The 25578-nt window shown below is 47.7% G+C and overlaps 1 protein-coding gene and 1 long non-coding RNA gene across 6 annotated transcripts in view; both read right to left on the bottom strand.

Annotated features, from left to right (window-relative positions):
- Nucleotides 1-3756, bottom strand: part of DNAH11 (dynein axonemal heavy chain 11) — a 365338-nt gene extending 361582 nt beyond the window's left edge. For all 3 annotated transcript variants that reach the window (XR_016222511.1, XM_089315357.1, XM_089315358.1), the window contains exons 1-2: nt 2736-3756; nt 1353-1496 (exon numbers count right to left, since the gene is read on the bottom strand). Coding sequence is in view for 2 of the 3 variants with exons in the window: in XM_089315357.1 (XP_089171483.1) it covers nt 1353-1496; nt 2736-3086 (495 nt within the window). In the remaining variant the exon portion in view is untranslated. The remainder of the gene's footprint in view (nt 1-1352; nt 1497-2735) is intronic.
- A 1043-nt stretch (nt 3757-4799) lies between these two features.
- Nucleotides 4800-15241, bottom strand: LOC149121737 (uncharacterized). 3 transcript variants are annotated; one of them, XR_016222508.1, is made up of 3 exons: nt 9156-15241; nt 8865-8968; nt 4800-5775 (listed from the first exon to the last, which is right to left on the bottom strand). It is a non-coding gene; the product is annotated as an uncharacterized LOC149121737 (long non-coding RNA). The 3 variants fall into 3 exon arrangements; XR_016222509.1 differs by having other exon boundaries at nt 4800-5800; nt 8865-15241; XR_016222507.1 differs by having other exon boundaries at nt 8865-15241.
- Nucleotides 15242-25578: the final 10337 nt, after the last annotated feature.

The raw sequence follows: 25578 nt of genomic DNA, 5'->3' as shown, positions 1-25578 counted from the left end.
ATGCAAAACTCCTTGTCTTGTATCTCCCCAAAAATCAGCTAAAACTAAGTAAATCCCATGTAAGGAGTTGGGAAACTTAGAGTTCTGACACGGAGTTGAGAGGCTTTGGCTCCCCAGCAACAGCCAGCGAACACCTCCTGCCAAGCCGACAGCCCAGGGCTGACATTGTAGCAGAGAGGATTAAGCTGCAGCTTGGGATTCTGCCATTCTAGAGTTCCAGCTCCTCTGCTTCTCATCCAGCTTTTTAACACACCTGGGAAAGCAGTGGAAGATGGTCCAAGTGTCAGTCTCTGCCATCCATGTGGAAGATGTGGATGGAGTTCGGGACTCTTGGCCAAAGGCCTCTGTGGCTATCTGGGGAGTGAACCAGCAGAGGGAAGACCTCTCTCCATAGCTCTGCCTTTCAAATAAATAAACCTTATGGACATTAGTCGAGTAGGAGCAGATGGTTCAATTTCTCTGAATTTGAACATTGGCCTTGGCAGGACGGCTGTGATCCCTGGGGTCTGACGTAGCCATCAGAATTTGAGACCTTAATTAACCCAGGGACTCCTGAAACACGAAGCACATTAGAATCACCTGGAATGTTGGTCGACTGCTAACTGTCTGGCTCTCCCCACCAGATGTTCTGATCAGTGCGGTGTCACCTGGACACTAGTACCTTCCTCCAGTTCCCTCAGGGGCCTCGCATGTCCAGCAAAGCCTCAGACTCCTTGTCCTCCCTCCACGGAGCTGGTCATCTCACAGGTTAGTCCTCAGCGCCGGTCCCTGAACTGACAGTGTCAGCGTCAGGGTATAAATGTAGACCTCGGGCTCCGTCTAGACCCATTGAGTCAGGGTGCCTCTAACAAAGGTCCCAGGTGGTTCCCACACAGGGGAACAGAGGGTAGAGAGCTCTTCTCTAACGTCCAAGGAGAAAAGGAAACGTTCAGGCAACCATTTCTCATTCCCTCACCTTTTCCCATGATCTGACATGAGCGAGCCTCAGTTTTTAACCATTAGTTCCTCACAGGAACCCTAAAACCTGGTAATATTCATCGCCAAGGTGGAAGGTCGTGTTTACTCTGAGCAGAAAGTTTAAAACCTACACCCCAAGAACAGCAGCTTGTATTTTAGAAAAGAAAGGTAGGAGGAAGGTAGTGTGGTGACAAATTACCACCTGTTGAGTATTAGTATCAATAACGTTCAGCTCATTTTGAGAACAGCCTAAATCCTATCAGTCTCTGTTCACCCAGCTAAAGAGGCTGGGGACTGGAAGACGCTCATCTTTCTCAACGGCCACAGTTGTCCCCAATAGCTCCAAATGTCATGGAAACAAACAACAGATTCAGGTATCAAAGACACAGCAGTACCTCGCTGATGAAAGCAGTTACATGTCCAACAGGTGACACAGGCAACTCTCCAAACAAAACAACTCGAGAGAAGTCATTTCTTCCAATGCTTTCCGTCATTTTCTTGGAGATACAAACAAATTTACATTTTGTATCTCTTGGAATCTGAAACAAGAGCAGGATAATGAGTTTAAGTTCACTATGTAGGCTTCTTGTTAGCAAGTAAGATCTGCTGTCTCCAGCTTGCAGTTAGAGTGTGTGAGCAAAAGAAACAAAACCTGGCATCCCGCCCACCTTTGCAAAGAGGGTGGCTTTACTGTGCTTTCCTATTCTGCAAAGTGTATAGGGTTTTCTTTCTTTTATGATGCTAATTTCACCGCATTACTGGTGTGGAACTATCACCTTTACAAGCATGTCAATTACACCAGATCATTACAGCCCGTGAAATCTCATCATCACAAACAAATAAGCAGCATGTGCAAGGTTTCAGTCTTGAAAGTTGATTCTTCCACGTTACCTCGTTTGGAAATAAGCCAAACCCTGAGGAGGCCACAAGAGGTTAATTTGTGTTTCTATCTTCAAGGCCAAGATTGTAAGCATTCCATTAAGATATTTGAAAATTTCCTCAATTATATGATAACAGTTGCTTTTTTTTTAGATATTACAATAGCTGCTTGGGTAATCCTAAAGGTAAGCGTTCTATTGCCTAGTCTTACAAACTTTGAAAAAGTTAGGAGAGTACCAAAACAGTAATTTTCAAAACTCACAAAATCCTAAAGCAACCATCTTGTTTTGCTCGGAAAATCCAACTATTGCAATGACCACACCGGGGATGATAATATCACCCCACTGGGACATTAGCGTAAAGCACAGCTCCAAGTCCAGGGTGCCAGTCTCTCCTCTGGGGGAAAAATGCTAACTACAAATGCGGGGCTTGCAGGCAATACCCAGCCTTCCAAGGGACAATCTAAATTTACAAGGGGAGGGGGGAGAACTCCCCTCCCCCCACGATGGTAAACACCCAGCATGCAGGTGACCCGCACTCCCCTCGGTGTTTCCCTCCGGGACGCGGTGTGGCCGACAGGCAATTAGCACGCTCTGCCACACACCGCGGTTTTAAAAAAGGATCAATCTCCGGAGCGGCCCAAGAGCGACCGCAGCGTGAGTCATTAGGCACAGAAAGCCCACCTCGCGCGTCCCACCCCGGCCGCCGAAGCAAGTGCAGATTTGCCCGGCGCGGCTCCGGGCCCAGCAGGCTCAGGCCGGGGACTCCCGGGGCAGACGCCATGGGCTGAGAGCGCAGAACACCCGCCTGCTTGGGCGCCGTGGGGGACAGGTGTTGTGCGGCTCCGAAAAGCGCCGGCTGCGGCGGGCGCTGGTCTGGCAGGTGCGCTCGCTTCTTACCTCCCGGGAGGCCGTGAGCCCCTCGCCGGCGGCGCCGAACACCAGGCGGGCGGGGCCGCTGCTCTCCAGAAACTCCCCCAGGAGCTGCCTGCGATCCTCGCTCTCCAGATACCGGCTCCACTGCTGCTCGGGAAAGCCCAGCAGCTGCTCCAGGCGGCCGCCCAAGAAGCGCACCCGCGCGTCTCGGGCGAAACTGCGCGCTCTCCTGGCCGCTGCCGCCTCCTCATCCTCCTCTTCCTCCTCCTCCTCCTCCTCCTCGAGCTCCAGAGCGCCTGCCGTCTCCAGACCGGCCCCAGGGGCTAAACCAGCAGTCGGGGCTTCCTGGAAGTCTCGCTCCGCAGGGACTGCCATTGGATACGACCGAGGGGACTAGGGGACGCTGGATGGGTTGGCTCCTGTCGCGCACTCTTGCGCCAGCCCAGAAGGGGCGAGGCGCCCCCCGAGCTCCGCAGCGGGCGCCGACCCTAGCCCCCAGACCTGCCGCGCTTTGTCCGCGGCTGGACTGCAAACAGAATGAGCTCAGCTGGCCGGGGCGCTGGCCCGGGACTTGCAGCGCGTCCCGTTGCCCGGGAGACGGCGTCCCCGCCCCTGGGGGCGGAGTGAGCGCCACGAGCCACCGCCCACCGAGCCCAAGGCCACAGCCACGGCGAACCCGAGCTGCCCGCGGGCTCCATGTCCCTAGCCAGGCCCGCGCGAGGTTATTTGGGGCCGGTTTGAGCCGTGCAGGGAGCCCACTTGCTCTCTGGTCCCTCTCCGCCTGGAGATCTGCGTGGAGCCGCGGGCGAGGGCGAAAAAGAGACGGTGTTAGTTAACCGCTCTGGAATCAGCTGTTGCGTAGCTGCTGCTGCTTCCTAAATCCCTCGCCTTGGTTAATTCGTGCAATCCCAGAAAGCCAGGTCTCTGGTCATCCTTTCATGGACGAACTAGGGACCTACCATGGTTAAATTACAAGGAGATGGTGAGCCTGGATTCGGGGCTCAGTTTCCAAAGCCTCTTTGTGCGCATCCGACCCCAGGCTGTCCAGACCTTACCTGAAATCCGCTAACCCTGCATGGCAGCTTTCCCAGCTGTGGGAATCCAAGATCTAAGAGTGGTAAGTCCTCCTCGCCTGGATGCTTGCGGCCGGGTTAGTGCAGCCAGTAGGAGAATGCAAAGCGCTCTTTGTGCCCTGTAGAATGTCCAGAGAATCTGTAGAATTGTTCAAGCAAGGAAAAGTTTCAGCATGAACGCAGCCTTCCTAACACTGCGTGAGATCGCATACGTTTGGAGACTGTTAAGGAAATTCCGATGGCTGAAGTAGCCTGAGCTTTGCATGGGGAGGCCTCAGACTGTTTTTCGGTCATTTCCCTTTGTTATTGTTCAAACTCAAGACTGCTCCTCTCCCCCATGAGAGCTACTGAAGGAGTGCTGTCTCCAGTAATCCAGACAGCACAGACTGCTAGCTGTGTTTCCAGAAAGGTGGGAGGCCTCACCAATTTTTCCAAGGCGGCAGCTGTCTCTGATGACCCTTAATGAGCTTGCTGGTGAACTGGTCAGAACCTGGAAGTAGCACGGCCAGCTGGGAAGCGTGGTGCCTGCTCACCTGTGGGCTCCAGCGGCCCGCAGGAAAGCCTGGCAGTGAGTTCCCAGCCTCTCTTCTCACCTGGATTCCGGCTTTGCACTCCCCATGCCCGGAGAAACAGGGATGCTGCAAACCATGGCCGAATTAAACCGAAGGAAGTCACCACTTTCAAATTCAGTGGGGAAAATAATTAATAGTGTGAATATTAAAGTACAACTTTCAAATTAAGTATTTAACTCAAATGCTAGCAGGCAGACATGTCAAAGACTTAAGTCATTGCAGAGGGGGCCAACAAAATAGCAAAGTTGATTGCATAGGAAATTAGAAAAAGAGCTTTATAGGCCTTGGAGAAAGACTGGAAGTAAGAGAGCTAAACTAAATCTAATTTTCTTTTCTGTCCTATAAGGCAATATAAACCTAACCTGCTTTGTGTGTTTCTTGGAATAATTTATTCATCTATAATGAACACAAATTTATAAATAAAAACAACTTCATAGAGCTTGTTTTTTTTTTTAAGATTTATTTATTTATTTGAAAGTCAGAGTTACATAGAGAAGGAGAGGCAGAGAGGTCTTCCATCCACTGGTTCACTCTCCAACTGGCCACAATGGTCGGAGCTGCGCCGATCTGAAGCCAGGAGCCAGGAACTTCTTCCAGGTCTCCCACGTGGGTGCAGGAACCCGAGGACTTGGGCCATTTTCCACTGCTTTCTCAGGCCATAGCAGAGAGCTGGATCGGAAGAGGATCAGCTGGGACTCAAACCGGCACCCATACGTGATGCTGGCACTGCAGGAGGTGGCTTTACCCACTTTATTACAGTGCCGGCCCCTGGGACTTTAATAGTAGATAATGAATCCAAAAAGTGGCCATTTCCCTAGAAGAATAGTCCTTTGGTGGACCAGCTAAACAATATCCAATGTGAAGCTGAAAGACCACACCACCTTTTGCTACCTTATTCCTGAATTTTGAGTGATTTTTCTCAGTAGTAGCCAATGTTTATCAAGTACTAACCACGTGCCATGTATTCTACAGAGTTCACTTATTTGCACAACAAATATTTACTGCATGCCTAAGTGCCAAGCACTGGTCCAGATGCTAGGAATGTAACAGAAAACACAACACATTAAAGCCTTCCCCTCGTACCAGCTCCGTCCACCTGGCACTTCTACCAGGTGCGTGACCATGGTGAGCCACTTACCCCTTAAGTGCCTCAGGCATTTTCTTCAGACATAGGAAAAATAAATCGGTAGATTATTTTTCAGCACTGGTTCAATCCCTCCCCCTACCTTCATGAGAAGAGCATTGAAACTGACTTGCTTTGGTTAATGGGATGCTGGCGTTCATCACACAAACACAGGCTGGAGCTGCTGCATCATGGGGCTTCTGCTCTTGAGTTTCAGCCACTGTTTTGAGAATATTCCCAGAGAGCTTGCTGCTGCAAGGAACCAACCTGGACTCAACTTGTAGCTGCAGGCAGACCTGGCAAAGACTCGGTGTGATCAGCCTACCCTCAGTCAGTCCACAAATCCATGGGGAAGAAAAGATTAGCATTTTTTAAAAGATTTATTTGAAAGAGAGCAAGCAAGCAATCTTCCATCTGCTGGCTCGCTCCCCAAAGGACTGCAATGGCTGGGCTGCTCTGGCCATCTTCCACTGCTTTCCCAGGAACATCAGCAAGGAGTTGGATTGAAAGTGGAGCAACTGGGACTTGAAGCAGTGCTCATAGGATGCTGGAATCGCAGGCGATGGCTTAACCTGCTGCAACACAATGCCAGCCCCTGAAGATGATCATTTTAAGCTACAGTCATGATCAGTTTTGTGATGCAACCACAGTATGGTCAGAGTAGCTGATCCACCAACTGCATCATGGGGTGGGTGTGAGAAGTAACTCATTTTTGAACAGTTTTTAATAATTTATTTGCAAAGCAGGTAGAACACCACAGAGAGATTCTCCATTTACTGGCTCATTCCCCAAATGCTCACAAAAGCTGGTGCAGGGCCAGGCTGAAACCAGGAGCCCAGAGCTCCACCCAGATCTCCTGTGCGGAGGACACGGATCCAAGTCCTTGAGCCATTATCTGCTGCCTCTCAGAGTGCATGCTAGCAGGAAACTGAAATTAGAAGCAGAGCTAGAACTTGAGCCCAAAGGCTCTGCTATGGGACACAGGCATCCTGACTGCTACACCAAACCCCTGCCCCTTAAACTCAGTTTAAATATAGATGAAGCACAAACGCTTAAGTCAGTGCCTGCCATGGCAGAAGCACTATAGAGGATGTAGGATTTCCTATTAGAGGAAATAATAAACAAAGCGTTGCTTGAGAGAAGTAGCAAGAAGGCCCCTAGGAGGAAGAGGAGGAGGAGACAAGGGTGAAAAAGAAGCAAGGGATAAAATCATTGGCCCTCAGTAATGGCCGGAGTCTTCTTCAAACAAGATGAAGTGACAGCAAGTGCCAGCTGTCCCCTGTGTCGAGGCTTCCCTTATTCCCCTGCATAACGAAACATCCCCCACCCCCATTCCAGGTTTTCATGGAACTCAAGCCCACCCAAACTAGAAACTTCATTTCCCAGTGTCGCTTGAAACTAGCGGAAAGCCACAGCAAGCGAGGTGCACCGTGTGTGTGTCGTGTTCGTGGAAAGCACTTTCCCGCTTTCCTTGTCATCTGATCTTCCCAACGTGCTGGCAAGGGCATGCATGTGGGAGCGCAGCCAGGTTCAGTCCTGCAGGTGACCCCGCACACACATGAATATTCTCCACCTGCCTCATACAGGAAAGGCACAGTTGCAACCCAGGGCATAGCATCCTTTCATGTATCAGCTTTAACTGACAACGGGGGCCAGCACTGTGGCACAGCGCATCCCATATTGGTACTGGTCTGAGTCCCAGTTGTTCCACTTCTGACCCAGCTCCCTGCTAATGCACCTGGGAAAGCAGCAGAAGATGGTCCAAGTGCTTGGGCCCCTGCCGCCCATGTGGGACACCTGGATGGAGTTCCAGACTCCTGGCTTTGGCCTGGCTCAGCTCTAGTTGATGCAGCCATTTGGGGAGTGAACCAGGTCCCTCTCTCTCTCTTACTATGCCTTTCAAATAAAGAAAATAAATCTTTTTTTGAGGGGTGGGGGCCGGCTCTGTGGTATGGAGGGTAAAGCTGTTGCCTGCAGTGCTGGCATCCCATATGGGTGCTGGTTTGAGTCCAGGCTGATCCACTTCCAATTCCACTCTCTGTGGTGGGCCTGGGAAAGGAGTAGAAGATGGTCCAAGCCCTTGGGCCCCTGCACCCACGTGGGAAACCCGAAGGAAGCTCCTGGCTCCTGATCGATGCAGCTCCGGCTGTTGCAGCCATCTGGGGAGTGAACCAGTGAACTGTCGCTGCCTCTCTGTAACTCTGCCTTCAAATAAATTAAGTTTAAAAAAATTTTTTTTAAATTGAAAGAATAACTCCAAAACATTTACTCATGGCAGAAGGTAGAGAACAGAGACAGAAGCTAGACTTCTCAAATATATGTCCTTTTCTTTACACAGCAATACTTAACAATTATACAGTAAGATCAAATGTTTTGAGGCTGGCATTGTGGTGCAGCAGGTTAAGCTGCCATTTACAACACCTGCATCCCCTACTGGAGCACCTGTTTGAGTCATGTTTGTTCCACTTCTTTTTTTTGTGACAGGCAGAGTGGACAGTGAGAGAGAGAGACAGAGAGAAAGGTCTTTCTTTTTTGCTGTTGGTTCACCCTCCAATGGCCACCGTGGCCAGAGCGCTGCGGCCGGCGCACCGCGCTGATCTGATGGCAGGAGCCAGGTACTTATCCTGGTCTCCCATGGGGTGCAGGGCCCAAGGACTTGGGCTGTCCTCCACTGCACTCCCGGGCCACAGCAGAGAGCTGGCCTGGAAGAGGGGCAACCGGGACAGAATCCGGTGCCCCTACCGGGACTAGAACCCGGTGTGCCGGCGCCGCAAGGCGGAGGATTAGCCTAGTGAGCCGCGGCGCCGGCCTGTTCCACTTCTGATCCAGCTCCTTGCTAATGGCCTGGGAAAGCAGCAGCAGCTCGCCCAAGTGCTTGGGTCTGTGCCACCCACATAGGAGACCTGGATGAAGCTCCTAGCTCTTGGCTTCGGCCTGGCTACTGCAGTCACTTGAGGAGTAAACCAGTGGATGGACGATCTTTGTCTCTCTCTGCCTCTGCAACTCTGCCTTTCAAATAAACAAATCTTTAAAAAATAAATAAAATGTTCTTTAAAAATGACACAAATTGAGTCAAAAGAAAGACACTCATGGCAGGCACTGGTGTAGTGGTTAAAAGACGACCAGGGCACTCGCATCTCATGACAGTGCCTGGTTCATGTTCGACCCCTGCTCCAGTTCCAGCTTTCTGCTCATGTGCAGCCTGGGAGGCAGCGGGAAGCAATAGGCAGTAGTTGGCTATGTTCTACCAACGTGGGAGACCTTGGTTGATTTCCTGGTTCCCAGACATTTTGGCAGTGAACCAGTGGAAGGGAGCCCTCTCTCTGGCTACCTTTCAAATAAATTAAATTAAATAATAATTAAAAAAAAAAAAACAGACTCATACTTTTGTATCCCCATGCGATGCAGTCTCTGGATGTGAATTTCACACGGGGGCCTCAGCTGTGCGCCATCCGCAGGCAGCATTTCCAGCAGATGGAATTTATTTACCTGTGAAGGCGAAGACCAGGAAAATTCTTTGGGACCATTAAATCTAGCAGTCTATTTGAGCAAAACAAAAACAGTTGGGATCAGCTGCTCCCCTAACCGGACCAAGATTGGAGAACGCCAGCCAACACTGTGATTAGACAGCATTCACAGCAAAACGGAGGTGAGAAATAGAAAACAACTTAATTACCTACAGCCTGGTCAATCAGTCAACTGGCCACCGTTTAACTGGTTACTTGCAGTTGAATCAGCTGGCCAGCTACATGTCTTCTGCAGCGAGCCTCCCTCAAAAGTTTGGAAATAAGAATTCTGCAGCCGTGAGCGTCTAGTGCTTAGATGTGAGTCTCCAAATACCATTTCCCACCTAAGTAAGTGAGCAATTTTGAGAAATGGTTCATTCCAGCCCGAGGACATAAAAAGTTCAGATTTTTCCTGGAACATTTGGTAAGATCAGGAAACAGAGAAGCTATTGAATACCAGTGAGTTGTGTCAAGAGAATCCAAGAGGAGCTGGCATTGAGGTGCAGCAGGTTGTCACTGCCTGCAACACTGCTGACCCATATGAGCGCCAGTTCTGGGACCTTGCTGCTTTGCTTCTGATCCAGCTCCCTGCTTGCTAAGGGGCTTGGGAAGGCAGCAGCAGATGGCCCAGGTGCTTGCACTCCTACCACCCATGTGGGAGACCTGGATGGAATTCTTGACTCCTATTTTTGCTTGGCACAGCCCTGGCCATTGCAGCCATTTGGGGAGTGAACCAGCAGGTGGAAGATCTATCTAACTGCTGTTCAAATAAATAAAAATCTTTAAAACAACAAAAACAGCGAAAAAGCCATCTTGAAGTGGTTGAGCTCCTGAGAGGGTAAGAGCTGTGACAGATTAAAGTACTTCACGTGTGTGTGAGTTTCTGAACAGGTCATGGAATTTTAGGCTTCTAGCTTCTGCTCATAGAAATTCGACGGCAGCTTCGTTCCCGGTCTTAAAACAACAACAACAAACAGTGAGCCAGGACTGGTGTTTGGCACAGCTGTTAGTTAAGCTAACCACATCCGACATCACAGTGCCTGGTCTGAGTCCCAGCTTCCTGCTGCAGTGCACCATGGGAGGCACCACTTGATGACTCAAACACTTGGGTCCCTGTCACCCACGTGGATTCAGTTCTGGGCTCCTGACTGGGGCCTGCCTCAGAACCGCCAGTTGTGGGCATTTGAGGAGTGAGCCTGTAGATGGAGAATCCTTCTGCCTTTCAAATTAATAAAAAAGCAATTTTTTTAATATGCTGAGCAATCTACAAAATCAAAATCATACTTGAATCTATCAGAACTCTGAGATTGCTGAACTTACTAGGCCAGACACCATTCAACACTGGTAAAATACACACACACACAAACACACACATAAACATATACGTGTGTGTATATGGTCACATGCAGTCCCATTAGCATCGGCTGTCTGGAGAATATGGATGTGTTGGGGCCACAGACCCCAAGGACATTGGCACCACTCACAGCCACTTCTTGACAGGCTCCCCAAGGTTCTCACCAAAAACCCCGCTGCAAGTGGTGAGACATTTCTTTCTGATTAGGGCCTGGGGGAGCCTCCTCACCTGTTCCCTATCCTCTTGGGGCAGTTTCATAAATGTGTGCAAATTCATCCGCACTGGTTTCCTCTTAAGGAGGGCACCTACTTCCCCTCCTCTGAGCGTAAGGTAGAGCTTCATGAACTGCACAAGTGAGCACTGGTGAGCAGGTGATAAAGGGCAGTACAGCCTCCCTCACCCTCCCTCTGGGGCAGCAACACTGCCCTGGCGTGGGGACCCCCATGCAGCCTACAGAGAGGCCCCTTTCCCCCAGCCACCTTGCAAGCCAATCCTGCAAATGACCGCAGCTCCTGCCAGCGGCCCAACTGCAACCAGACAAGAGGCAGAGCCAGAAACACACACCCAATCTGCTCCAAAGTTACCGCGGAGAAATGGTGAGCTTTGTGAATTTGCTGTTTTAAACCCCTGGGCTCCAGAGTTAGTTTCTTATGTATCGATGCCCAACTCACCCATAACCTGCAAGCAGGGTGCTGCCACAACAATACCTAAAATGTAGGCATCGGGGGTTGTAACCTTGGGTGTTACAGCCCAGGGTGTGTTGATAAAATCTTGGCAAAATGTGCATGAGATGCTGTTGATGCCTTCTGGGAGGCTGCGGCTTTGGACTCAGATGAAAGTGAGGCCAATCTTGTTGGAAACTTAAGGAAGGCAGCTGTTGTGTAGAAAGAAATTATTTAGCAGCCTGGTCACTAGTCGTGATGTAAAACATAGAGGTTACACCTAGTGAATGGGTGATTTTGCTAAGCAGATTTCCAGGGAGAATCTTGAAGGTGTTGCTTGGTTTTGTCTTCCTGTCAATGTGAAAAGGAGAGTGATGGGCTGCTGGAAGGGCTGCAAAATAAAGATGAGTCAGCACTTGCTGGTTTTGAATATCCTCAGTCTCTCTAGATGGCCAACAAGGCTGAAGTTAAGAAACAGCTCTCCAGCGTAGTTCAAATCCAAGGTGCTCCCAGAAACACGTGATCTGAAGGTGGATCTGAGGCTATGCCTGTAAAACCTTTGTTCTGACCTGGAAAAAAAATCAAAAGTGGCCCTCAAAAAATGGTCTTGCTTGTAGATCCTCTCCCTCAAACTACATCCCTCCCAGAAGTCATTCTGAAAGGTCTCTCTCCATAAGCTGGAGGTAGAGAAGCGTTTACTTCAGTGAGTGTTTTAGATGGGACTTTTGTTTAATGGCCGATTCTTAGTAATATACAGAACTTGACCAGGGAACAAAGCCTTACAGGGTACCCTTAGTGGGAAGGTAACACAAGCCATTGCCCCTGTGTCTCTAGTGAAAAGGGACTGCAGCTGGGGGAAGGAGACAAGGACACATCCTCTGTGCCCCATGGAGGGAAGGATTTTATGGTGCCGACGCTGTGGCACAGCGGGTTGACGCTCTGGCCTGAAGCACTGGCATCCCACATGGGCACTGGTTCGAGACCTGGCTGCTCTCTTCCTATCCAGTTCTCTGCTATGGCCTAGGAAAGCAGTAGAAGATGGTCCAAGTCCTTGGGCCCCTGCACCCACGTGGGAGACCCAGAAGAAGCTCCTGGCTCCTGGCTTTGGATTGGCACAGCTCCGGTTGTTGCTGCCAATTGGGGAGTAAAACATCGGATGAAGACCCTCTCTCTCTCTTTCTCTCTTTCTGCCTCTGCTCTCTCTGTGTAACTCTTTCAAATAAATAAATAAATCTTAAAAAATGATTTCATGCTGGGCCCAGAGTTATAGCAGAGGGTGGGCACCGGAGAGGGGGAAGCAGAATTACTGCAATGCTCCCACTCCCAAATCCAGCACCACCATGCTTGGACACTGCCCTCCTTCCTCTCTCCCACCACCAGACACCACTCACAGGCACCAAGTTCCCAGTGTAACACGGGCAGGAGCATGGAGACATACTCACTCTGAAGCTCAGCAGAGTAGACCATCTAAAGCCAAGCAAAGAGCAGACATGGAAAAAACATTCTCTGGCAAAGCAAACCACCCCTACCCAAACACAAGCTAATGCTGGAGAAACTGGAAGTTTGTGGCGACCCAAAGGCAATCAAATCAAAAGGAAATGATGGACCCAGATCAACGCGTGGCCAGAGGGATTCAGTGCCTTGACTCGTCACTGAAGATGTAGGAGGAAGAAAGGTATCCCTACTTCCTCAGGTAAACACTGACCTCAGCCTCCGTTGTCTGACACAACTGCAGTGGCTTTCAGAACACATTATAAGGCACACAGAACAAAACCAGAACCAGAACGAACACGGCCAAGAGGCACAACCACCAACAGAACCAGAGTCGGAGATGGTATGGCTACTGGAAGTCTCAGATGGAGAATTGAGAGGACTGTGAGTAACTGTTCAGTCTCTAGGGGAAAAGATGGACAGATGTGTAATTTCATCAAAGTGATGGAAATCGTAGGAAAAACCCCATGGAAATGCTAAAATGAAACAAAACAACACACAGAGTAACAGAGATGAAGAACACCTATCACAGGTTCATCCGTACACTCAACACATCTGAGTGAAAATCAGTGAACTTGAAAACAGGTCCATATAGACCACCCAAATGCAAGGAAAAAAGGGAATACCAAAGGAAGAGAACATCCAAAAGCTAAAGACAACATCATCCCAGAGTCAGACTGGGAACCCCAAACAGAGGGAATAGAGCAGAAGAAATATTTTACAAACAGTAGCTGGGGTGTTATCCCAAAATTAATGAACAATACAGACCTTAGAGGGCACCAAGCAGAGCTGATACGAAAGGAAGCAAAATGAAAACAAGAAAACACCACCTACAACCTAGGTGTAGCTTATTCAAACTGCTTAAAACAAGACAGAAAGAGAAAAATCTCAGAAGCCACAAGAGCCTGCATTCCAACTAAGAGAGATGAGAAACAACTGGAGTTTTCTTAAGCCAGAGAGTGACATGCCTCACTTACATTTGAACAAGATCATTCTGGCTGTTTGCTATGACAAGTCAACATAGGCTTATGGCAATAATTCCGGTGAGAGGTGATGGTAGCTTAGACCAAGTCTAGCAGTGGGATTAATAAGAAGTCATGAGAAGTGGTTAGATTCAAAGTGAAGCCAATGGGGCTGCTGAAGTCTTGGACATAGGATATACAAGACATAGGCATTAGCAATAAAGAGAATTCTTTTTCTGACAAAATGAGGAATGGATCCGGGATGTGCTCACATAAAGGAGCCTGCAGAAGAAGAAACAGATGTGAGAAAGGACACCAAGACATTGGTTGCTTTGTGCATCTTAAATGTCTGTTACACACTCAACTGGAGATATTAGAATGCCAGAAAGTTCAAGAAGGGGTCCAGGTTAGGGAAATCAATTTGGGAGTCATTAGCTTAGAGAAGATGTTTGAAATTATGAGACCAGTGGAGATCGCCTTAGGAGTTCTGAGGACCAAACCCTGGGCTAGGGAGAAACCAGTGCAGGAGAAAAGGAAGCCAGTGCTGTGGGAAGAAACCCACAGAAGAGCAGCGTTGGAGAGCACAAGAGAAAAAGGGATTTCCCAGAAGGTGGCAGTGGCCAATGGGGCCGAATTCTTCTGAAAAAGCAAACACAATGAAGACTGAGAATCCACTGCTGGGACTCAGTCACACGGAGAGGTCGCTCCTGACCTGGGAAAGGAGTTGCCAGTGAAGGCATGGGCTCCAAACTCTGGTCAGAAAGAGTGCGAGAGAGAATAGAAGCAAATTTGTAGACAGAGGGTATGGCAAACTCTAGGAGGCACAGAGAAATGGAGTAGGAAGTGTGGGGACAAAGATGGTTGTTTAAAATATATTCACATAAACAAGAATAGTGTCTGCAAATACTAGCTGATAGAATCAAAAAGGGAGAGAATGATCCAACATGGGAAGTGAGATACACAGCAGACCCATAGAATGGCAAATGTCCTAACAGCACTCTGGCCTCAGAATCAGCCCTTAAGGCATGCAGATCCGGCTGAAATGCCCATGAGAGTATTTCAGGCATGGAAAGCCAAGACACTCTGGGGGGAAAAAAAACCTAAATGAAAGATCTCCGTGAGTGAGATCCCAGTGGAAAGAATGGGTCATCGAAGAAGGAGGTACCTTTCTCTGAAGGGAGGAGAGAACTTCCACTTTGACCATGGCCTTGTCTAAAAATGATCAGAGTCAGTGAACTCAGGGGGCTTCCATAGCCTTGGCAGCTCATGACAAGAGCCTAGGGTGATTACTGATGCCATAAACAAGAGTGTCAATTTGTTAAGTCAACAACAGGAGTCACTGTGCACTTACTCCTCATGTAGGATCTTTGTCCTTAGTGTGCTGTACATTGAGATTTAATGCTATAACTAGTACTCAAACAGTATTTTTCACTTTATGTTTCTGTGTGGGAGCAAACTATTGAAATCTTAATGGAAGCTAAACTGATCTTCTGTATATAAAGAGAATTGAAAATGAATCTTGATGTGAATGGAAGGGGAGAGGGAGTGGATAAGGGGAGGGTTGCGGGTTGGAGGGACGTTATGGGGGGGAAGCCATTGTAATCAATATTTTGTACTTTGGAAATTTATATTCATTAAATAAAAGTTAATATATATATATATATATTCACTAGGCTAATCCTCCGCCTTGGGGCGCTGGCACACCGGGTTCTAGTCCTGGTCGGGGCACCAGATTCTGTCCCGGTTGCCCCTCTTCCAGGCCAGCTCTCTGCTATGGCCAGGGAGTGCAGTGGAGGATGGCCCAAGTGCTTGGGCCCTGCACCCCATGGGAGACCAGGAGAAGTACCTGGCTCCTGCCATCGGATCAGCATGGTGCGCCGGCCGCAGCGCGCCAGCTGCGGCAGCCATTGGAGGGTGAACCAACGGCAAGGGAAGACCTTTCTCTCTGTCTCTCTCTCTCACTGTCCACTCTGTCAAAAAAAATAAAATAAAATAAAAAAAATATATATATTCCTGCATTTTCTTCTGATGCTCATAATTCCAGAGAGTTGCTGAGACTAGCTATGGAAAGGGAAGGAATTTCTGTCTTTTAGGTCAGCAGAGCATGCAATCTAGGCTTCAACACGTGGTAGCCTTTAGAAACAGACTACCCCTGGAAGCAGGAGACTACCCCTGGAAGCAGGGGGGAAGGCAGAGGTCCGTTGATAAAGGCGGAGCTGACTGTATCTAAGCTCTGGTGAAGCAGGGCCAAGGTTATCAACTGAGAAAGCAAAATAGGAGGGACAGCTGAAACTGATGTCAAAGGTGTGGAATGGTGGTTTGGGAGACTCGGGGAGACCACCCACGCTGAGCAGCATGTTTAATGATTGTGGATCTGGGGGTTTTCTCCAGACACAGGCAGTGGCATCATTGTTGGAACTGAGATGGATGCACTTAAGCATTATGGGCTGGCTTTTGCCAGGAGAGCTGGCAGAAGGGATATCGGACCAGGAGAGCAAAGTGAGTCATTACCATTTTACTGTGGTATCTTAATTGGGTGAAGTGAAAATACCAAGGGATTGAGAGGCAGTAAACAGTGTTTAAAATCAGCAGATTGCTCCATCACATGGGGCCAATGATTCTTGAAGTCTGAACGGCTGAGTGAGTGAGTGAACCAGAAGACAGGAGGCAGTGATGTTAGAGTGTGATGGCTGAAAGGGAAACAGTGGAGCAGTGACTTACAGGTCAGATGTGGTGAGCAGCGAGGCAGGGTGGCCACTGGACCACTGTAAGAGAAGTGGGCACAGAACTAAGGCTGCAAAAGGATCACCTCCATGGATATGGAAAGCACTGAAAACCATGATGTAGGCAGTGCGGGACCGAGTGCCAGTGAGCCAAGAGCAACGCGGTGGAGGGCCCAGGATGTGAAGATGACTCAAGTTCACATGTCTATGAGAGTTTTCTCACATACAGAGAGATACTACAACTCACTGCCATTTAATGTATGAGAAGTCAGATACTAACAGATTAAATAACTGGCATAAGGTAAAGTAGCACATAGAACCATTTCTTCCTGGGGAAAGTAGGGTTCTGCTGAACAACTCATGTATGAATTCAGACTTGGCAATCAGGCCCAGCCTCACCAGCACCAATACCCAGTTCCTTTCCCTTGCCCACAAAGACTTTCCTGTACTCTTGGCTAATGCCTAAAATTCCCTCAACCCGAAGCTCCCATCACACGGTTACTCTTGTGAGGGTAGATGATCCCATATCACAACTCTTTTCACGTTCACGGACAGAGGGTTTAAAAACAGAGTAGAAGGGTTCCAGACAAGAAGGGGAAATGAAGGCCCTGAGGAGAGGGGGGCAGGGCAACGTTGGCAGAAACCGGAAATAACACCAAGTCTGTTTCTACCACAGGAAGCTATGTCAGACAGGAAGCTCTGCTTTCAACTTTAATCAATGTTCCAGTTGAAATAATATTGATAAATAAGAACATTTCTAGCCTCACATAAGAAGTCTGGGTTTAGTGAAGCAGTGGTTGGGTAATCCAGTGACTCAGGGATGAGGCTGATGGTCATCTTCTGCTTCTGCGGTCCCCAGAGGGGCAGCAATTCTCCCATCATAGTTGCTAAGTGGCCACCCTGCTTTCTACTGTTTTGTGCAGATGGCAAGGTGCGGAGGGAGTATCTTCATTTTCAGGGGAAAACAAGCTTCCTGAAGCCTGCCGGAAGAGGTCCCCTTACGTGGAAATGTCCAGAGTTACACCTCATGACCGTAGGTCAGCCCTGCATTTGTCAAGAGAAATGAGACCTCCTTGGTTAGCCTCACTAAGCAAGGTGCATCTCAGCCTCCTCTTCAGGATGGCCACTAGGAGGAGCCTGGCCAAAATCTGGGTCCTCAAGGAGTCCTTCTAGTAGTCAATCAAGAGAGGGATGAGGGTGTCCTTGTCTCAGATGCCCCTAACATGCAGAGCATCATTGAGAATGATGCTTGGCACTAACACAACTTCCTAGAAATGACAAAGACTTTATTACTTTCCTAAAAAACTTAAATTTATTTCTCTGATAGGCAGATATAGATGATTGATAAATGATAGATAATAGATAGATGATAGCAGGACAGAGAGAGCCACTGGTTCCCTCTCTAAATGTCCACAACAGCCTGGGCTGGGCTGAACCGGGGAGCTGGGAGCTCAATGGAGGTCTCCCATGTGAGTGACAGGGACCCAGGTACTTGGGTCATCACTTGCTGATGCAGGCACTGAACCCAGCCACTCTGATGTGGAATGAAGCCATCCCAACTACTAGCCCAAATGCCCACACCCACTCCCTTTTATCAGGTGGCTTAAGATCAAAGGCACTTTATTCTTGGGGACACCATTGACGGAGGTTAACTTAAGAGTCTGGAAAGAGAAAAGGCAAACAGTGAAGCAGAAAACCAGGTAGCTGGGAGAATTTTAATATCTGGTTCAAAGATAGGAGGAGGAGAGTGGGGGTTGGGGGTTATAGGTAAGGGAAAAACCATTCAAAACAAAAATGAAACAAAAATTATACTTCCTCACCACTGCTGGTTTTGACAGCATAATTAAAACAAAACAAAACCTCTCGGGCCAGCATTGAGGCATAGCAAGTAAAGCCCCTGCCTAGGACACTAGCATCCCACATGGTGCCGGTTCAAGTCCCAGCTGCTCCTCTCAGATCCAGCACCCTGCGTATGGCCTGGGAAAAGCAGTGGAAGATGGCTTCCAAGTGTTTGGGCACCTGCCACCCAGGTGGCAGACCCAGATGAAGCTCCTGGCTTTGGCCTGGCCCAGCCATGGCTGTTGTGGCCATCTGGGGGAGTGAACCAGTGGATGAAAGCTCTTTCTCTCTCTCTTTCAAATAAATAAATCTAGAAAAAAAAAAGTCTCAGGCATTTTTATAGAGCAGAATCATGAATTATGAATGCAACAGTGAAGAGAGGAAATGTAATTGAAAACTGATGGATTTGTAGGCAAGAATGATGCCATATTTACAGAGAAAAAAGTGTGATTACTGTAACTACCTGACAGAAACAAGCCAGCAAGACAAGAAAACAACAAACACCAACCACAAGAGACCCAGGAGAGGAAACCCGTACCGAGAACTCGGAGTAACCTCCTCTGGTACCAGTGTCACACCCTCCACCCACATTACACTTCTCGTGTGGCTCTTATTTTTTCTCATCAGTAACTCAGTCCTTTGAAGGCAGGCACTATTTGGAGACTCTTTTTTTATTTTTTAAATTTTCATTTATTAGACAAGTAGAGAGAGAGAGAGAGACAGAATTTCCATCTACTGTTTTGGGTTCACTTCCTAAATGCCTGAGGCAGCCAAGGGCTGGGTCAGGCCAAAGCCAGGAGCTGGAAACTTAATCCAGATCTTCATGGGGGTGGCAGGGACCCAAGTACTTGAACCACCACCTGCTGCTTTCCAGGGTGCTTATTTTCAGGAAGGTGGGAAGGGTAGCAGAGTAGCCTGGGTGCTCCAATATAACCAAGCACTCCAATGTGTCCCAAGCAGCGTCTACCACCGAGCCACATGCCTGGCCCTATCTGTTTATTTTTATCCCCTGTAGCACCTCACACAGAGCTTTTAGCAACACCTGTTCAGGCCTATGTTAACCTGGAAGGAGGCACTGTGAAGACGCAGGGAGGGAAGGACTTGTGTGACCCAAGGAATTCTCATCAGGGTAAGAGTTAGAACCTCTGTTGAGAGAAGGGGAAAATAAATCTGAAAAAAAAGAGACTGGCTAAATGGCAGGGGATCAGAACAGGAAAGAAGCTTTGTTAGTAGAACAAGCTTCAGAGAAGGAAGAAGGTTTGAGATTAAATTCAGCAAGTTAACAGAGGGGATAAACCCAATTACTTCTATCACCTAAATCGTATTAAACATCATTGTTTCTGTTTGGCATACCTTTCCTGGAAATCAGAAGTGAGGTGAAGGGCAGGAGGGAGTGCTCCAAGCCAGGCAGAGGCGGGACTTGGAGGAGCGATCTGTCCCAGCATGGAGGCAGCACACGGATATAATTAAGCCCTACACAAATCTAGCACCCAGCAGTTGACAAAGCCCTGTTCTGTTTGATGCCTTATTAGTGGAGAAGGGTTTAACAAGGAGGTCACTGTGGTTGCATCTGGTTATCTCTTTTCCTTTTATATCTTCTACAGCCATGCATCCATCAGGACACTGCTAAGGACACTGTTTGCATCCTTGGCTTTCTCCCTAAACACATATGTACATTTCTGCTGAACTTGCAATGAGTCACACCAGGATACAGACCATCACACTTAACTGGAATACCTCCGACCCTGCTAGGACTGTGATGCTCCACCAGCATCAATGAGCCCCTGCTGCAACCACCACCAGCAATTCCAGGCCTTATAAGGTCGGTGCTTCCCTCTATGGCAGGCAGTGAGGGTAGCTTGGGCTGGGTGATGGTGGAGCCAACAAAGCTTTCTTTTGCATCACATCAATAGTTTTTTTCCCCTTCGCCATCTCAGCTCTTCCGGGCTTGTTCACCTCCTGAAGACACTGAGCTTCTCCTGAAGTCAAGACCTTAGAGTCGCCGGCGCCGCGGCTCACTAGGCTAATCCTCCACCTTGCAGCGCCGGCACACCGGGTTCTAGTCCTGGTTGGGGCACCGGATTCTGTCCCGGTTGCCCCTCTTCCAGGCCAGCTCTCTGCTGTGGCCCGGGAGTGCAGTGGAGGATGGCCCAGGTACTTGGGCCCTGCACCCCATGGGAGACCAGGAGAAGCTCCTGGCTCCTGCCATCGGATCAGCGCGGTGCGCCGGCCGCAGCACGCCGGCCGCGGCGGCCATTGGAGGGTGAACCAACGGCAAAAGGAAGATCTTTCTCTCTGTCTCTCTCTCTCACTGTCCACTCTGCCTGTCAAAAAAAAAACAAAAAAAAAAACAAAACAAAAAAACAAAAAAAACCTTAGAGTCAAGACCTTAGAGGAGAAAGCAGAAGGGAAACACTAAACATGGTTTAGGAGGTGTTTCGGGGCTGGGCATCAGGCATCAGTGGTTAAGGTGGTGCTCGGGACCACCTGCATTCCCCATGCGAGTGCCTCCGTCTGAGTCCCAGTGCTGCTCCTGATTCCAGCTTCCTGCTCGTGCACGCTTTGGGAGACAGCAGGGGAGGGCTCAAGGATTTGGGTCCCTGAAACCCACATCGAAGACCCAGAAGGAGTTCCTGGCTCTAGCTTTGGCCTGGCCCAGCCCTGGCTATTGTGGGCATTTGGGTAGTAAACCAGTCTATGGCAGATCAATTAATGAATTAAAGTCTTTTTTTTTTTTTAAAAAGAGACAGATAAAAAGGATGTCTGAGGGCCTGGTTTGTCTGTAGGTTGAAAATTCAGAGCACTGGCAGAGGATACACTCACCTACCCAGGGTCCTAATCAATGGGTGAAGAAAACACAGTTAATCTCATAATAGGAGATAAACAGCCACTTCTAGTTCTGGATCCCTCTCCTACCATCTCATAATCTCCCCAGGTCCAGCGGCTTCGGGGAGGTGGAGACAGTAGGGGAGCAGCAGTGGGGCCCCTCCCCGTGACTGTGCCCAGCATCCCTTAGGACTGATGGATGCTGGGCTGTGGCCTTCTTTCAGTCTTTTGATGACCACCTCTGGTCTTAGGTCACACAGGCTGCTGTAACAAAAAGACAGTAAACTGGTTGGCTAATATATAGCAGAAGTTTATTTCTTACCATCCTGGGAGCTGGGAGGTCCAGGAGGAAGGTGGCAGCAGGGGTCCGGTGAGGGCTGCTCTCTGGTTCACCAGCGATGCCTTCTCTCCACATCTTCTCATGGTGGGAAGGGCTCCTTTGCTCCTTTCCTGAGGCTGCTTGTACAAGGGCTCACATGCTATTCACAAGGGCTCTGTCCTCATAACCTCTCCACCTCCAAAGACCCTAACTTGTAATAGCACCACACTGCGGGGTGGCTGTCAATCCTGGCATTTTGGGGGGCACACATTCAGACCACAGCACCCTGGTATCTATGATAATGAGAACCAACTGCTCTTATATTCTTTTAAGAGGAGCAAACTGGGCTTGGAGTTGGCAACTCCCACTCTGATACCTGAATATGCCTAAACTTTGACTGGGTTTTGTAGATTCTTGGGGACAAAGCTATGACCTCTGGACTCATAAACTGAATGCATTCTGGGCCTAATTATGGCTCAGTCACCAAACAATTAAAGCAAGAGAGTTACTTGACTTTTTAAAAGATCATAATTACTTAGGGAGGATTACAAACAATGCCACAGTTAAATGATATATTTTTCTTAATAAGAGACATAAATTCTTAAGTCATGAATCTGATCAATATTTCTATTAGGACAAAATACAAAAGCTGAAGATAAAATATTTTATTTCAATATGTTCTCTGATGATTATGTCTTCTCTCATAAGGCTAATTCTTTAGAGAATTGGCAATATCACACATTCAAATAAGCATAATAAAACTCAGTATGTGAGAAACATTTAGAAACAAGGTAACACTTCTCCTAAAAATACAGAATATTTTCATCTATAAAATGGTCAATTTTAAAAAGTCCTCTAAGTTTGCTCTTTTTCCCACCCCATTTCTTTTAAGTCAAAAGTAATAGGATTTCCAGGGGCTGGTTGGCATTGTGGCACAGCTGATTAAGCTGTTGCCTGCAATGCCAGCATCCCATATTGGATGGCCAATTCAAGTCCTGGCTACTGTGCTTCCAATCCATCTCCCTGCAATGCACCTGGGAAAGCCACCGGGGCCCGTTCTTGCCACGTGGTATACCCACACGGAGTTCCAGGCTCTTGGCTTCGGCCTGGAACAGCCCAACTGCCATATTTGTTGAGGAGTGAGCCAGCATTTGGAAGATCTCTTTCTGCCTCTCCTCATTTCTGTTGCTCTCTGCCTTTCAAATAAATAAATGTTTTAAAAAAGAAAATAAAAGGATTCCAGCTTTTTAGGGAACTAGAGGCCATACTAAATTTATACATAGACTTTTTTAAAAAAAATTATTATTATTTAATTGAATGGCAGAGTTACAGAGTGAGAGGGAGAGACAGAGAGATCTTCAGTCTTCTGGTTCACTCCCCAAATAGCCACAACGGCCAGGACTGGGCCAAGTCAAAGCCAGGAGCCAGGAGCTTCTGCTGGGTCTTGCACATGGGTGCAGGGGCCCAAGGACCTGGGCCACCCAATGATGCTTTTTTCCAGGTGCACCAGCAGGTGGCTGGATCAGAAGTAGAGCAGCTGGAACATGAACCCATGTCTGTACTTGATGCCAGCATTGCAGGTGGTGGCTTTACCCTTATGCCACACCAACTCCTTACATGGACTTTAATACAAATTGTCATCAGTGATACGTTGAACAAAAATCAAACAAACAAAAAAAAAGAACTGAGTTCTTTGCATAGAATCTAAAACCTTGCGCTAGTCATGATTTACTCCAGAAAATTAAAAATTGAAATAAGCACATATATTATCATCAGAGTAGGGCTTAATTTTTTAAAACAATGTTATCTTTTCTTCCACATAATTAAAGAAAGGGAAAGGAAGCAACAAAAATACAAAGCCAAGTAACTTGCAAATTTAGTTCTGACTTATAAATTATAATTAGAAGTATAAATGATGTCCCATCAAATATGTACACATACATATTTCACATATGCATACACAAGGGTACTTTAAAAAGGTCATGGAAAATGGAATGCAAAGGTGTTTATTTTGATGCAAAAAAAACTTTGGAATCCTATGTAGGAGTCTGAACTTGACAGAATAAACTAACATAAAGAAAGCTACAAAAGCAAAGTTGTACCCATTGATATTACTGAATTGAGTTGGATCTTGTTTTCTTTTCAGTCAGCTTATCTTTTGTCTTTAAAGTATTTCCCTCAACAATGGTTTTCAAACTTGTTAAGGTCACCAGATACTTGGGGCCCATGGTGCCCTATACACGCAGCTCCGTGAACTACCGATGCATTAAATTCCACCATAAAATTATACAAGCTAGGAACAATTTTACTAACAGAAAATATAACTTTATCACGCCTTTCACAGCTCAAAAGTAGTGCTACTATAAAGAAAAGCTTTAGTAAAGCACATCTCCTAACAGGAAAATCAGCAACCCAAGTTGAACCCAGCCCACCCTGTGGAAAGGAGTGATTCAAAGGTGAATCGCTGTTTGAGACAACGGATCCCCTCCTCTGCAGAATTTGCTTTAGTCTGCTCTTAGCTCCCAGATAGGAGTTCTTGGGTCTCTGACCCTGATCTGAAACCTGTTCATGTTAAGTTAGCCAACCTTACGTGAGCCGCAGCTCCTCCCTACACATGTGTTCTTACTGCACTGCAGTGTTTATGCAGCCTGTCCCTGGAGGTGCTCCAGTGAGACATGCCGACAGGGAGCTACAGTACTCTCATGAGCTCACAGACAGCTTCACAAAAGTATGTGGCTGACTGGGGACACTGCCACTGCTGCTTCTTTTTGGAATTTTGAGAATTAACTTCTCAGCATATTGTTCCAAATATTCTCGCCATGGTCTAGTTGGGAACTGTGTCATGGTCCCTGCTAGGGTCTGAACATTTGTGCACCCTCAAAATCTCTATGCTGAGGTCTAATGGCCAAGGTAGGACTAGGAGGAAGGGCTTTTAAGCAGGGCTTAGATCAGGTAAGTGGAGCCCTCATGAGTGGGGCTGGTACCTCAGCTGCCTTGTCCCTTCTATCACATGAGAGCAGAGAAGCATGTCCAGGGAACAGTTCTCACTAGAGAGGGAATACACCAGCATCTCAACCTTGAACTTCCAGCCTCCGGAGAGTGAGCAGTACATTCTGCTGCTTAAGAGCTACCTGGTTTACGATTCTTTGCCATAGCAGGCAGGATGGATAAGACACCCCCTTCTCTGGAATTAACATCAATCAGCTCATCTATCGTACAATACTCTCAGGTGCTTGCCTAGTGACCTTGCTTCACCTTCCTAATAGCCCTATGAGGCAGCAGCATCCCATTTTGCAAGTGAGCAGAGATACAGAACAGTTAACTTGCCCAAGGTTGTGGCTTACAATTGGCAGAACAAGGAATCCAGCTGGAACCCCTCAGCCTCTCACTCTACGATCTCTTTGGTCACAGTAGTCTGCTATTACCAAGGAGACTGGCTCTCTGCATGATAAATCAGTCTTTCCTTCCCTCCCTTGCTCCCTCTCTCCTCTATTTCCACTATTTCCACTTGACATTACTCTCAGGTATCCAAAAATAAGTTATTTCACTGCCACCTGCTACCCAGAGGAACAGAGCCCAAGGCTTATGCTAATCAGCAAATCTTAAAAGAATGGAAACACATGCCTAAAAAACCCAGCTACACGATTATAAATGGATTGTGTATATTAAGCAGACATTATTGCTTAGGCAGTAAATATAGTAATACATTATGCAGATTCAGTGAGGAATAAAGTATTTCTTGCAGACAAGTAAAGTCTCTGCACCTCTATAATCAAGCATCTGAATTTTTAAATAAAATTTAGTTATACCAAATGTTAGTTTTCCCATTATCATGGAGTCAGCTTGACTAATGACTTTGTAAATCCACCCTATGTAGTAGGGTTGCTCTCAGCACTACCTACACCAATGGTTTTATGGCAACAATCTATGAGGAAGCAATCTGACCCTTTTTCTCCTTTGTGATTCAGCCTGTTCACATGGTTCAAATCCCTAGGAGTTCAGAAACCACATGCTACTACATGAAAAATAAACAACTAAAATTTTGTTAATTTTATAATTACATTATTCCCCCAGACAGCATCATCTTGATGCTTCCAAATGTGAATGGAAATTTCTTACTATCTTATTTTGCAGAGTACCATACATGTAAACTATCTCTTGATTCTTGAGTCACTGTTCTGAATTCCTAATATTTAAAAAAAGATATTTATGTGAAAAGCAGAGAAAGAGAGAGAGAAATCTTTCCTCCATTGGTTCACTCCCCAAATGCCAGCAACAGCTGGTGCTAGGCCGGGCCAAAACCAGGAGCCAGGAACTCCATCAGCGTGCCCCATGCGGGTGGCAGGAACCCAAGCACTTGGGCCGTCATCTGCTGCCTCCTAGGGGCATTAGGAACAAGAAGTGGCATCAGAAGCGC

The sequence above is a fragment of the Oryctolagus cuniculus genome, chromosome 16 (genome assembly GCF_051225735.1).
Source record: "Oryctolagus cuniculus isolate XC-2025 breed Fujian yellow rabbit chromosome 16, ASM5122573v1, whole genome shotgun sequence".
In the NCBI taxonomy this organism is placed as follows: Eukaryota; Metazoa; Chordata; class Mammalia; order Lagomorpha; family Leporidae; genus Oryctolagus; species Oryctolagus cuniculus.
This window is presented reverse-complemented; position numbering and strand designations above follow the sequence as displayed.